At 44.2% G+C, this 15,366-nt stretch overlaps 1 protein-coding gene across 4 annotated transcripts in view; it reads right to left on the reverse strand.

Annotated features, from left to right (window-relative positions):
* SPOCK1 (SPARC (osteonectin), cwcv and kazal like domains proteoglycan 1) overlaps nucleotides 1–15,366 on the reverse strand; it is a 558,971-nt gene that overhangs the window by 10,613 nt on the left and 532,992 nt on the right. For all 4 annotated transcript variants that reach the window (XM_060296242.1, XM_060296241.1, XM_060296243.1 and 1 more), the window contains 3 exons: nucleotides 10,963–11,079; nucleotides 6,881–7,102; nucleotides 2,443–2,505 (listed from right to left, as the gene is read on the reverse strand). In XM_060296242.1, coding sequence (XP_060152225.1) covers nucleotides 2,443–2,505; nucleotides 6,881–7,102; nucleotides 10,963–11,079 — 402 coding nt within the window. The remainder of the gene's footprint in view (nucleotides 1–2,442; nucleotides 2,506–6,880; nucleotides 7,103–10,962; nucleotides 11,080–15,366) is intronic.

Below are 15,366 nucleotides of genomic sequence, written 5' to 3' on the forward strand. Positions count from 1 at the left end.
CGGTTAGTAAGCTTACTGAATCTGTGGTTTGAGAATATGTCTGTCATCACACTTGGATGATCACTGAGATAAATTTAACATCCTAGGTTCAAAGTGATTTCCTCTCAGCACTCTGAAGATAATATTTTCTCTTCTTAACAAACACTCAACTGTAGGTACTCTTTATGACAGTTTTTCGTTTTCATTTTTCTTAGGGGGCGTGTGTGTGTGTGTTTGATGATTGTGTGCTCATCTACTGTGGGACAATTCTCAGTGTAACCTGAGTAGTAACATTAATCAGCCATGTGAAGATGGAGGTTTCTGCTTACCACTGGCTTCTACTGCCTAATTTTATTTATTTGTGATTTCTTGAGAGTGACTGTGTTTTTAAATTGACCTTTTATTTTATTTCATAGAACAGATCTGGAAAGAAGAGTGGCATGGCAGACAGTAACCTCAGATCCAGCTGATTCTAGCATCTGCTCACCAAGCTGTTCCAAGATGACCATGTTCTCAAAGGTCACAGCTAGGAAGTTGCCCCCAGAAAAATCCCTCCTAAGTGTGACAGGTAAGTCTGCTGGTGCTGCAGTTAGAAGTAGTGCCCATACTCTTAGTTGCTCAGCCAGTGCACAGCACCCCTGGTCTTCAGGGAACAGAAGGAAGGACAAAAAGAAAAAAGCAGATGCTTTCTTTTGAGAACAAGTAGAAAGGTGAGGAAATGCTGATCCTCCTCCTTGAGCTGCAGTTGGAAAACAAGAGCAGTTAATAGATGCCCCCCTGCAAAAAAATTATATATCCTGGGTTGAGGCCCCAGGTTGGTAGGAAGCAGATGCTGCTCTATAAGGTAATAGAATTACCGTTTTTTTCTAAGTAGGCAGTAATTATAACTGACTGTAATTTGTTATTGCTTGTCTCTGCTAGGAATCTGAATGCCCCTGAATACACATGTGTTATATTAGGAGATTTCCTCCTGCAAAAAATAATTTGTAAGCAGATAAATGGTATTTTTATGAGTCGGCTGGAATAATATCCCTATGTGGGGAGATGTGGTAAAGTGAGCTTTAAAACTAGGTGGGATTCACAGTAGGAAAAAGATAGGCCTTTCACTCCTGTGAACTGGGGAAAATAAAAGATGAGACATTTTATCTGAGGCCACATACTTTAAAAATATCTCATTATCAATGAAGCAGTAAGAAGATATCCATGCATCCAGAAATAGCACTCTCTATTAGTTCTCTTAAGCACATCACTCAAACCCAAAATAAATAACCTCGCACATGGAAGAATCAGATCATTGAGCACAAGTCCTTGCACTGGAGGAAAGCCCAATGGAAGAGAGATCCAGAAAGATGCTTTTATGTCTTCAACACTGGAGAAGAACCTACACTCAGGTCCAGATCACAACGACTTTGGAGTTCTTGGTGAGCTGAAAAGGGTGTTATCAGAAGTGGGAAGTCTAAGGCAAGCCAGTGAAATAAGTAATTTTCAAAAGTAGTAGGAAGGAGATAAGATGCACTTTGAGGTGGCACAAACATCAGATGAAGAGAAATGGCCAGAGTTCACAGACCAATCTGCAAAAAACTTGCCCGTTTCCTTCAAGAAAATAGCTAAATGGCAGGCTGTTTAGGGGGTGAACCTGCTTCTGAATGTTTAACAGGAATAATTCGTGTTGTAGCTGTCAGCTCTCTTTTTAAAAAGCAAGGGAAGCAGTGCAGGCTCTTTTTTGGGCAAACAAATGAGGTGTCTCTGATGTCTCAGCAATGGCCTGGTCTGCGTGCTGCAGAAAGGAAGGTATGGAGCTAAAGGGAACCTTCAACAGCCAGCATTTGTTACCTTGGCCACAGATTTGCACGTCAGGGAAAAAACACACCCGCACAACCCACTTGCTTCCACCTCAACATTTGGACAAAAGATAAGAGGAGAAACGTAGAGACAGGGTCCAGTGATCATGCACCTGAAACAGGAGTGTGTTTAAGTGCACTCGAGTCCTTGGACCCTGTCTGATAAATTTAGAAGGGACTCAGCTCATCGTCCTCCTTGAATGGACAACTTGATCTGCAGAATGTAGGAAATTCTATATAGATCTTATCATTTTAACTTGGAAGGAACCCTTGAGAGCTCCGTTTAATGGCCATACCTGAAAGAAGGAAAAGCCAAGATCAGGGAGGGGTTAGCTCGATTTCAGCCCGATGACCTGCCCACTAGTCATGGGCTGACCTTTGACGTCTCCTCCCGCTGATGGAGCATGCAGCGTTTCTCAGCCAGCTAACTGAGCCTCAGAGGATGTCCTGTGGACTACCGCCTAGTACCAGCTTCCTGGAAGAGCCCTGTCTTGGGTAATATGAGGCAGTTCTTTCACAAAACACTGGTCCCTAATTGAATAACCATGGCTGTGCTCAATATTACAAGAGACACGGATGGTTTAATTAGTTGTTTAAATGAGTGGCAAGAAATGGTGCTTACCCAACAGGCTTTTCCCCTTGTTCAACTTCTGAATCCTGTTCATTTCATTCTGGCAAGGGAGACCTAAAAATAATTTATGCAGGTCAGTTTCCAGATGGTAAGGGATATGATTGCTAAAGACTGGTTTCACTCTTGACACGAAATGGAGACAATGGCACACCTGGGAGTGGAATTACTTCATCTGCTGTTACTATGCAGCAAAACAAATTCAGGCCATTAGTGGCACTAATTTTAAAACAACAACATTTTATACCACTAGGTACTTAAAATAGTATTTGGGGGCTACTTGCACTGTATAGGAATCTTTCTTCCCACCAACCATTCAAGCAAATACCAAGTGTCTAGTCAGTGATTTCATTATTTACTTCCTTATAGAAAGAAAAAAAAGTCTCTTATCAGCCAAGACTTCTATGAGCTGAGAACCAGGATAAAAGGTTACTAGTGGGTACGTGTGTTGAATCCACAGACTGGGACAAATACTTAATCTACCTCAGGTCTTACTGCAGGATAGAAAGACGATTAGAATGGCTACCTCCGACCTCATGGCTCACTACCCCAGGAAAGTAAAACACAGGCCTCAAGGGACAACTATGAAGATACAGAAGAGATCTAGAGGGACAGAAGGGTGACACCTTAACTCTGGGCTTTGCAACCTCCTAGGTAAGTACTTTGGGCCTGTCTCTTTCTCCCTCTCAGCCTCCAAGTCTTCAGTGATAAAACGTGTTATTACAAATGAGCTCAAAACTGTCCATTCTCAAGTGAAGGGCTGATACAGTGGGAGCCACATGGCTAAAGTAGGGCATATGAAAGTGTGTGGTACCCTTTTGACTTCCACTCCAAGCAAAAAGAAAGGCGACCTCACTAATCTTAATTTTACTATGACCGGCCTTTGCAGATGCTGTGGCTCTGCTATTTGCTCATGGTTCTCCAGCAAAGACCATGACATTTGGATTCTCAGAGCACTTACCCTACCTCTGTAAGTACAAGGGTGGAGTCTGCAGAAGGTACCTGAGTGCCTATTTACATCTGTTACCCTTCGGATTTCACAATGCCACCTGGTCTTGCTTCTCATTCCTTGAGAGAAACTATCAAGTACATGTTTTTGACTTCTGGGTTTAAGATGATTTCGGAGTACAGGAGAAAGATACCACCTGAAACCAGCAAAAAAGAGACCAAACTCCATCTTTCTTTGATGATTAAAAGTAGCATCTAGGGCTTCCCTGGTGGCGCAGTGGTTGAGAGTCCACCTGCCGATGCAGGGGACACGGGTTCGTGCCCCGGTCTGGGAAGATGCCACATGCCGCAGAGCGGCTAGGCCCGTGAGCCGTGGCCGCTGAGCCTGTGCGTCCGGAGCCTGTGCTCTGCAACGTGAGAGGCCCGTGTACCGCAAAAAAAAAAAAAAAAAAAAGTAGCATCTATAGCAAATAATGAACATTCACTGAATTCTCAGAATGCACCAGCTAATGTTTTAGAATTTTCTAATTAATTTAATCTTTACAGTCACCATATGAGGTAGGTACAAATGGAAATGCTCATCTCCCTATGAAGAAATACAGAGAAAAAATCTTTAGGCATTTAGAGGACTGCTCCTGAAGGAGCATCACAATCATAAACACTCTGCCAGTTTACCAGGAAGAAAGTTTCTAATTGTCAGGCCCCTTTCTCAAACTGTCTTTAAAAACTCTACTTATAAGTAAAAATGAATCAAGACTGAGACCTACTAAAAATGCTGCAAGAAAAAGAGAGGAACGAACAAGAACAAACTTCAGATGAAAAATTTGTAACAGAAAATGTATGCTGCTGAGAAGAAAATACTTACCAAAGATTCTAATGAAAAAAGACCGTCTACAAGTATTTTAATGCACAGGTACAAAAGCTCAAGGATATAAATAACATAAAGAGGAAAATTAAGCCGTTAAAGAAAGGAAGGCTATATCTGAAGCAACAAAACTGATGTGAAACGTCCATGTGACTGATGAGAAGAAGAGACTAAACACGTGGGACAAAAAAGTTTTAATTCTAGAGCTCAAAAGAGCATAACATGTCTCAGGAAAAAGTGATTGATATAGCCTGAGCAAAACTAAAACATGTCCAAGGAAGTTCATAGCCGTGAAAGGTAAAGAATCCTTTTGGCTTCCAGGCAAAATGGTTACATCACCACCAAAAGGGAGAAAAATTAGTATGGGTTCACTCTTTCATTAACTACATCCAGGGCTAGGAGAATAACGTTAAAGTATCAAGAGAGCAAACTATGATTCCAGGAAGTTTATACTTAGCATCTTTGCTTCTGTATAAAGGAAATTTATATATTTTCAAACATTCAAAGACTAATTCCCATGAGAACTTCTGAAAAAACTTCTAAAACTTGGCAATAAAGAAAAGAATGATCTCAGTCAGCACGAAGAGTTTAAAAGTGCTCTTTCAAAGCTTTATTGGGCCAAAGAGGTACCCAGATCCTTAATTGTAGAATATCTACAAATTAACCATAATAAGAATACAAACTATGAATACCTATGGCCTATAGCTAAAGGAGTGCTTTGGAGGAAAACTTTACCCTCAAGTACATACATTAAAAATATAGGAAATAATAAAGAAAGGTGAGGGTAAATAGAACTCCCAAAGTTGGTTCTGGGTCAGGAAGGGAGGTGGTAGGAACTTTATCCAAAAAATAAAGGAACTAACTTAAGAAAATGGGAGAAGTACACAAAATAAGAAACAAAGAACGACAACAAATTATTTTGCTCAACTCCTCCTAGATGCCATTCTTTTCCATAGGTGGGTCCTGCCTCCCTCCCACAGTTGCTATCTGGAGACATCGCATGTGGCCAGGGGCTCAGCTGTGTCTCGTGGTTAAGGCAGTTACTTCCCTCTCGGGGCCCTGGCATTACCCCTCCAGGTGAAGTATTAGCAATGAGGCTTCGCTTCATTCAGCCTCAACCTGGAGCTAAAGCCACATGAATTTGTATGAACTCAAGCCCAAAGCTATCATTAAGCTTAACGCTGAACCACCACAAGCATTCCTATTGAAGTAAAAAGCATGGCTATTATGTAACATCGATTTGGAAGAACTAGCTGATGTGATTAGAAAGAAATGAGGTACAAAAATTGAAAAGAGAAAAAACTATCACTATTTGCAGATAATATGGGTACACACCTGAAAAATTCAAGGAAACCAACCAGAATAACCATCATAAATAAAGTGAGGATTTAGTATGGTGGCCGGGAACAAATTTAATAGTGAAGCAATCACCAGTGAGGAAATATAATGGGAAAAAATGGATTTTGTCTATACTGGCAACAACAGTAAACACAAGGGAAGTATAACATCTGTGAAAACCAAACTTGTAGCTTGCTGGTTAACAGACAAACCCTGTTCTAGGATAAAAGGGTTCAATATTATATAGCTGTCAACTCTCTAGATTAATCTAATTTTGCCTAATTCTAAAAAAAATACCAGTAAGTTTTTTTTAATTGAATGAACTGATTATAAAATTCAAAGAGTTCAAACATATAGGACATATAACGATATTCTGAAAAAAGATTAATGGTAGGAGAGAGTGGTCCACTAAATAACAAAACATGTCAATTAGTAGGACAGAGCACCCAGGAATAGACAGATATACATAGAGCATATAGGAGTTTTATATATGATAGAGGAAGCATTTCAAACTAGTGGGAGAAAGATGGGTTAGTCAATTAATGACAAATGGGCAAGTGGACAACCATCTCAAGGGATCGCGACTGGGACTCTACTTGACTGCACACACACAAAAAACTAAAGTGATAAAATATTTCAGTAAACAAACAAAACCCCACAAAGGTACTAAAGAAAACAAGAGAATTGCTTTACTGTTTCACAGTGGGAAATGCCTTTCTAAGCTTAACGTAAGCCTTACGGCTTCTAAGAAGCCCCAAAATAAAAGATGGAGAAATTTAACTATCATCTTAAAAATTTCACCCTAGCGAAAACGCACATAGTCAAATTTGGGGAAAAAACTATTTGCAATACCTATGATGAGACCAATTCTAATGTCTTAGTATATAGAGAGAGTTCCTACTGAAACCAAAGAGAAACACCTAAGAACCTAATCTGAAGAAAATGTACAAAAAACAAAGACATGAAGGATCTTACACTGACTTTGGGAATTATGTAGCAAAGGTTTCTACGCCCATCTTACAGATGGAAAAGCTGAGGCACAACAGTTAAAAGATTTTCCTAAAAGGAGGAGTGGAATAACACTCCTGGGTTATGCTCCTGAGTTTTCCCTACCATGCTGAAAGTGGAGGTCAATGAGGAGAAAAGAAGAGTTTGCTTTATTCTCTAGCTGTGTCTTTCTGCTTGCTGATCCTTGTCTATCTCCCCAGGACATGATAGGGGGCCCTTCCCTGCACAGCATGGTGGCCCTGCCCTCTGGGCCCCACCTCCCTCCTGCCTTACCTCCAGGCTTCTGGAAGCAGTAGCACCACTCATTGTTAGAGAGCTTGCCATCCTTGAAGGAGTCACAGGAATTGAAGAGAGGCTTGATACAGGGCTCGTACTTATCCAGGTAGATGGCGTTGATCTCTGAGTGGTCAAGCAGGAGGTCATAGTTCATGTCCAACTTGTTGAACATCCAGCCCAGGGAGTCCTTGCAGATGGGAAGGATGCTGGTGTCAAACCCTGTAGAGGGAAGGACGTGTCTTAGCTGCCACCAAGCCCGCTCTCTCCTGCCCTGCTTGCTCCCCAGCTTTCTGCCCCCAAAGGAGCCCCAGGGCCCACCCTCTCCACCTCCTCCCCTGGTGCTTTCCCCCTCCACGGGTACAGTCTCAGCAGCCTTCTACCAGAACATGTGGTGGTGGTTGGTTGGTTTTTAAATGAAACAGTCTAAAATGTGCTAAAACAGAAGTCAGCATTTGAGGAGAATATATTCTAAAGGGAATAAATCCCCAATCCTAATTTATCTGTGATGTAAATAGGGATTTTCATTTACCAGACTTGCTTAAAACAGGGGATGCCTGAAAAAGGAAGAGTACAAACATGGTGAGTAAGAGGACTAACGGATAATACTGCAAACTATGCTTTTATATTGAGGAAAAAAAACTACTTGAAAAACCAAAACAAAAGAACTATCGTAAAAGGATGGCAGTGAGATGAAACTATGTGGTACAATCCAGAAGCAGTGATTATATCCCAAAGGACTGTTCAGTCCAAGCAGTCTGAACATTAATGGGAAAACAAGCCAGGGTACCTGCCTCTGTTCCCCATTTTTCTTTTCTGCAATCCCCTCAAGAGATACATGACATGGAATCATGTATGACTCAGAAAATTATTTCTTTTTATTTCCCGGGGTGCGGGGAGGAGGGTTGGTTTTCTTAGAGAATTATTTGTTTCTACAGTGGAAACTGTATGCGCTCGAATAATAACACTTGGCCTAACACTCGGGATACTGAGTGTACTATAGCCAAACCCCAGAGAAGGCATACCCCACATGTAAAACTCATCTTTCGTTTGGAATCAAAGCACCAGGCAATGTTAAATTATTCCATAATCTGGATTTCTAGGACTGGTTTTATTTTCCCCGGAAAATGATGAAGAGTTCACTTTTGTGTTACTGAAGGCACTCTTCTCAGCATTTTATACTGAATTATCTCACTGAATCCTTATAACATCCCTAAGAGATGATGCTTTGTCCTCCCTATGGATTACAGAAAAGAAGCTCAAGATTTAAGTTACTTGCTCAAGGTCATACAATTGCAGGGCTGGAATTCAAGCCCAGGTGGCCCAACCCTCAGTCTACATTCTCAGTCCCTCCTCTCCCAGGGCTGCCTCTGCTTCGCATGACACAGGAGCCTCCTACGCTGAGGACATCCAGTTGGCTTGGGCGCCAAGTTTAGGGATGAGCAGTGCAAGGGCTGCCACAGTGACTGTCACTGAGGATCCTGATGGGATCGATTGACCCTCTAGGGTTGTAACCTACAGCCTGCTCATCAGGCTCTATGTGCCCCACCAGGAACCTCTGCTTAGTCAGCAGGATATAAGACAGAGCAAAGCGTGCCCACCCTTTAAAGTAGCATCTTTACAACAGGGTCTTGGCTGTCCAGAAGCCAGTACAGGCACACAGGAAGTGCTCAACAGAAGAACTTGTTGAGAGAAGTTTTCTAGCTACTGCAAAGTTTAACTTACCCGTTCCAACATACAAAAATCTTTCCATTTTTAAATTTATACCTGTTGATATCTTAAAGCACATCTTAGAAAAGATCCTGATTTTCAAGAAGAGAGACTATGGAACATCATCTGGCCTCTTCTTTGACTGAAGGTCATGACTGAACAATCTCTGTGATGATGATGTCCTCAGGGGCGACTGAATAAAGCAAGATAATTGACTCTGACACTAAATGGCTCCACGCTTTTGTACAGAATATTTTATGTAGTATGCATCAATGTTGTAGGATATTACCATTTTAATACACAGGAAAGGGAAATTTTAATACTGCTGACTGACCACCGAAATAAGTGCCAAATTTGGGAGGCTCTAGAAAAGGGGCACCTGCATCTGGTATCCAAGGGAACAGAGCAGCCCTTCTGGTTGGCCCCGTGCTCATGGCACCTCTAGGGTTCTGTGGTTTTCCCCTTCAGAACTCCTGGACTGACAAAAACGTCTCTCCCTCCTGTGCCTCGTGGGCTAACCAAGTGTCATTCCTTTATATCCCTTGGCTCCAGTTGCTTCAGGACATCCAACCTAAAAACCTCTTCAGGGACTTGATTTGCCTGTGGCCAAGGGCAGGCCTTTTGCAGGCTCCCCGGGAGGCAGAAGGGGCCTCCCACGACTGGAGGCTGCGAGGAGCAGCTCTTTCACGTCAATCTGCTCTTCACTGAAAGGTCGTTCAGAAAGCCCGGGGACTCAGCAGCTCCTGGAAGACCCCTGGGAAAAGCTTCTAGAGACTACCTGTGAATTAACTGTCCACAAACTCCCAAGGAAACCTTTGGCAGGGATGGAAAGAAGGACTCTTACATCCCCCTTCCCACAGATACTACAACCCCAGGACCCACTCTTTGGACACTTAGCATTTGCTTCCCAGAATCTACCTTTCCCTTAAGGTAAAAAAGTTCCAAACTGGTGAAAGAATTGTCCCCTAGGATCAACATTCTCTACTAGTATCTCTAGATGGCTATGAACAGCAAAGGATAAACCCGAAATTAAGAAGATCATTCTAATTTGGCCTGAAGACCAGATGCTGGTTAAACTCTGGGTCCCACCAATTACCAGTATCACTTCTTACCTACTTAGTTCAATCCAGGGGCATTACGTTCAGAAATCCTGTCCACACAAGTGTGGCATCAGGGATGGGGTGAAATACTCTCTGCTTTAAATAACGTGTGTTTTTATATTTTGACAAATCAATATAAAAATCTCTACACAGAAGAGGCTGTGGCAAAGCTCCACGCATCTCAACAACTGTATTGTTGACTAAGCCGTTCTGTGCCAATCGGCCACAGTGTGCAGGAGCTCTCCCCTAATGGCCTTGACGTTAAAGGCAGTGAGAGGCTCTGTCAAGGTACAAACAGGCAGAGCTACTCTGAGTTTTCTCTCCAGCTTCTGGAGAGGCTCTGGGTATGGTCTCTGCCAGTTCAGTGATGGCGGAGGGAACACTTGTCTGGGAGTTTATCTATGGAAAACAAAATGCAATCTGATTAACGTCCATAGAGCTAAGTTATCAAAGATGTTTGCTACCGTGTTGCTTATAATAGCTGAACATTAGGAACAACTTCAAAGCTCCTAAATAAAGGTCTAATTACGTAAATTATGTTGTATCTATACATTGAGATTCTATATAGTGATTACAAGGCAGAATACTACTCAACAGCCTAGAAAGATAGTGTATTGCTGGATGATAAAAGAAGGCCATAAGACAGTCTGTAAAATGTGTGTGTGTGTGTGTGTGTGTGTATATACATACACACACAGACATAAATATTTTTTTCTACATGGCAAGGGAACATTTGAAGTATATGCCATGCCACGACGTGCTTACAGTTGTTAAAATGCTGTGTTTCTATACATTTTTTAATTGAAGTATGGTTGATGTACAATATTGTGTTAGTTTCAGGTGTACAGCATAGTGATTCAGTATTTTTGCAGGTTATTACAAGATAATGGCTATAATTCCCTATGTTATATAGTACATTGTTGCTTATCTATTTTATACACAGCTTATCTATTTTATATATATTGTTGCTTATCTATTTTATACACAGTATCTTTACTTAAATGCATTTTCCAAAAGGACTGTACTAGGCACATGATAATTTTGCAAGCAGACTTTAAAAAACGTAAGTTGTAGTATTTTCTTGATTCTAAGGCATTTCCCTCTCCTCCAATATTTCTGAAACTGGGGCATAGTTCAAGTCAGTGTCTACATTTAACTTAGGGTTTCTTTTAACAACAGCATCTCAGGGTGGTCAATCAACAACATCCAATAACTGAGGAGGGAATGTGGTGTTTAAAATGAGGTAAATTAGCGAGAGTAAAGCGGTCTTACTGCCTTGGGCTGTGTCGGAACTGGTGGGCTTGACGACCCTGTTTGCATCCTCATGGAGGGCTCCAAACCAGTCTTTGAGCCGGGAAGCGAGGTTCCTCAACTCCTTGTCCGTGCAGGCTGGAGAAAAGAAGATGGAAGAAACAGTGAGTCCGTGGGCCTTCTCCTCTTTTGAACTCTCTACTCTCAACATGTGATGCTCCTAACAGACCTCCCTCTCCAACCAGGATATAGCTCCTTATGCCACTGTGAAAATGCCCCAAAGATGCTGCTCTCACAGGTAAAGAGTATGACAGAGTGAGAGCCGAGACGCCCATGGCAAGCAGCGCTATGCACAACCGAACTTGTACTGCCTTGGCACTCTGAAAGCAAGCTGGGATGGCCTCGCGGTCATGCACCAGCCTCCAAAGACCGTCACGGGTCCCTTTTGCTAACCCGATCAAACTTGCTATTGCAGTTGCCAGAGAAGATGTTTTCCACTGAACTCATGGCAAGAGATTAACATCTAGGAACAGCTAATGCTCTTAGGGAAAGGCTGCCTGGGACACCAAAAGATCCCAGTGAGAGCGACTCCCGATTTTGCTTTAGCCCACGTTTGGGTTTGTGGCTGTGGCTTATGTTGCCGGCCTTTGAACAGACTGACTCGACTTTTCCCTATGGACAGATGGATGCCTTGTCCCTGGAAGAGTCCTTTCTATATGCAGCCCATCTTTAGCTATCCAGCTTATCTTTTACGGTATGACAGAGCAAGGCCAACGAATACTCCTGAGAAGAAGAAGAAAATCCAGATGGGTGGATGGGTAGGTGGGTGCGGGCTATTTGACAGTCTCATAGGGAGCTAAGACTGGAGGAGAGAAATCCCCAAAGGAGGGACAATGGTGCAGAGGAGGGAGCTGACTTTCCCTAGCTGCCTGATTTTACCCTAATTCTGGGTGCTGAGAATTCTGACAAAGGGTCCAGGCAGTGGGCCGCTCCCAAGAGGCAGAAAAAACAGCAATGCATTTAGCGGTTGTTCGCATCCGGAGGGACAGGAATTAGAGACCTGAGGAGGTAAAGCCTCAGTAAATAGGAAGTGAACCCCACAACTGTCAGTTTTCCCAAATTCTAAAGCTGCAGGAGTCAGGCTGTGAAGCCAAGCAAGCCACATTACAATGCAGAGCCAGGTTCTGAATGTCTCATGGTGCTGACAAGATGTAGATTAAGGCTAGAACCTATCAGTGCGGAGAGACCCCAGTGGAAGGCACGGGGGTAGTGACGAATGAGCAGAGGGTCTCGCTCAAACTCCCATCCAGCCTTCACTAAGAGCAGCGTCTCACTCAACTGAGGCGACCAGCCCCCATCTGAGCTGCAAAGGGATGAATCCCCTCCAGAAGACAATACTAGGCAGAGCCTCTCCTCATTTTTATAGGTCATGTCTGCTTGCAGGAAAGCCCATCTTTCCTGAGCCTGGGGCTTGGTCCTTGATGGAGAACACGAGCCAAACCTCCCAGCCCTCAGGAGGAAAGGACTCTCTTGCCCTCCATCTGAGGGGAGGTGGTGAGCAGACCCAGACTGGGTCTGTGCAACCTCAGTGCACATGTATAGCTGCTTCCTTCCTTCCAGCCAGGAGCCAGAGGTAAACTCTGTAAAGCATGGAGTGTGTGGCCATTGTTTATACGCAGGTTGCTAATGACCTCAAGACAATACCTGGCGTTCAACAACCAGGACACGACTGTATCTTAAAACACCAGGCAGGCAATGGCACTGAGGTCTGTCGGGAGAGGCAGCAGAGTATATAAGAGCTCTGGGGTCTCACTGCCTGCTGTGAATCCCAGCTTGACCACTGGCTGGCTGGGTGACTCAAGCCAGCCACTTCACCCCTCAGCGCCTCCGTTTCGTCATCCGTAAACTCAGGGTATCATGTGACTATAAATGAGATGAGGTGTGTTAGAGGGCTTAGCAAAGCACATGGTATATAGTAATTACTCAGCATGTGCCAGCTATGAGTTTTATTACCTCTACCATTGTTTTTATTTTTAAATAGACAACTTATCAGTAAGTTTGGAGCAAATAGAACAGCATTCAGAAAACCAGTAAGACAAAGATACCTAAACACAACTGGCTTTGGCCACACAGGAAACGGGTGAACACAGATACCTGTGCTATCCAACAGAGTTACCATGAGCCATATGTGGCTATTTGCATTTAAATTAACTAAAATGAAATAGAAGTCAACATTTCGTTCCTCAGTTGCACCCACCCCGTTCCAAGTACTCAGCAGTCACTCGCGGCTAGCGAATGACTCCATCTGGGAGAGCGCAGGTACAGATTACTTCCATCACGGCCGAACGTTGTATGGCGAGCGCTGGATGAAAGTTAGCTATCCCTTTGGGATTTCCAACTTTCGGAGGTCCATCATGATATCCTGACACGCAAGCCTGTGCCTCCAGTCCTTCCCTCCAATCTGTACAGATTAGCCGAGGAAGGAGATCACAAGCTCGCTCAAGCTGGGAACCCGCATCTCATGCTGAGCCATAGGAGGAGGAGGAACTGTGGCTGATGGCAGCGCCACACGGCTCTGCCAGGTACCAGGACTGGCCCCCGGGCGCAGGCCCCCACTAACGTGCTTATCGGCCCCAACTCAGACCCTCTGGGGACTAGAAGGCCCTCTTTTCTGAGTTTTCAGACAGTGCACAGCTCTAAACGGGAGAGGAGGTGGTCTGTTTTTCTGAGGAGAATGGGATATGGGCTGTATAGTCAATCTCACATTTGAAAAATGGAAAATTAATAGTATCTATTTCTTCCTGATTGCCATGCACACCATCTATTCTAAATGTTCTTTGAGCAGAGAAAATTGCCAAGTCAACTTGCAAAGGAAATGAATCCCCATCTCACACTGCAGGATAAATTAGTCAGTCATGTTTAACTAAACCCTGACAGATGTGCAGTTAATCTATATCTTTAGAAGACGGCTGAATTTCCCGCCGACTTCCCAAAGTACACAGGCTTTGGATGGCTGATGGAACCAGGGACTGGAGTCTTGAAGGAGCACATCTGTCGCTCAGGGAGAAGTCCTCAAGCAGGACACCACTGGCCTGGGTAGAGAGGGATCAGAAAGCTGAATCGGAGATAGGAGGCGCTCAATTACTGGGCCCTGTTCACTCACAGTGTCCTCAACCGAATGGTCCTTACAAGGAGAAAGTCAGGCACAGTCTGCCTGGAGCCAGATAAAAAAAATAATCAAAGACGACAGCACACAGAGGGCTATTTGCTCAGATTTGGTATTCTAGCCATAACAGGCTGGCAATGGGAGAAAAGCGCCTGCCTTTTAAGATGCCTATCATAGCCCCTGATAAAGGTCGGAAAGGAGGACTAACGCTTTGAGAAAGAGGGGACCCAAAGGGTACCGCTCACACACTCGGTTCCTTCCTGGGGAAAAATTAATTTCTGTGTGGAGGAAACCATAAGACCACATCCACCTGCCGTCTCACACTCTGCCTGGAGGTGGGCAACTCCTGTGATTTCTAGAGGGGTGTCTGATGGTCTCTCCACTCCTCCTGGTGAGAGAAACAAGGTCCTCAGCAACCAGCATCAGATCGTCAGAGGGAAAGATGCTTCTGTCTTGGGAAGGGATCTGGCTCAGTCACAGACGCCGGGGCTGGATCCCTGTCCCCTACTTTACCTTCCCAAGTGGTGGGCGCAGTCAGTGCCCTGCCCTCCTACTCTCCATTCTCTTCCCTCTCGCCCCAGCCCTGGCTTCAGCTCAGTTTTAATTGCTATCATCCTCCCAGTCGTCTCTGCCCAGCATCCTCTTCCTCAGTCTTTCCATATCTGCCTTCCTGTTCCTACAGGTTAGTCTCCATCTTCCTTCCATGATCTCAGTCTGCTGAGCATGGCTGGTGTGTTGGTGGCGTCTTGGAGATCCACTGACCCCAATTGCCACCTCCTCCCGTAGTCAGAGAATGACCCTCAGAGCCTCAGGGCAAACACCTGGGCCTGATGTCCTGGACTCCCACGCAAAGTTGCCTGCTTCTTGCTAGCCCACTGCCAGCCCATGGTGCCACCATGACCTCCCACCACCAAGACAATGGTACCAGGCTCCTAATCGGTCTCCCCGACTTGCTCCCACGTTCCCTTCGCCGAACAGTAGCCAAAGTGATCTTTCTAAAATGCAGATTTGATCAAGTCGCTTCCCCACTTAGCTACTCCAGAGGCTCCCAACTGTTCACCCAAACTCCTCAATGTGAGCTCCATCTCTAGTCTCTCCTCCTCGGCCTCCAGGCTCTGCCCTTACTGTCCTTTCCACGCACCTGTTCCCCCTGGAGCACATCTCTTCTCTTTGTCTTGCTAATGCCTACTCTCCATCAGATCTCTGCTTTAAAGGTATTTTCTCTCTGATTGTCTAACCCGTGAACCAGGTGAGTTTTC

The sequence above is a fragment of the Globicephala melas genome, chromosome 3 (assembly GCF_963455315.2).
Source record: "Globicephala melas chromosome 3, mGloMel1.2, whole genome shotgun sequence".
Classification (NCBI taxonomy): domain Eukaryota; kingdom Metazoa; phylum Chordata; class Mammalia; order Artiodactyla; family Delphinidae; genus Globicephala; species Globicephala melas.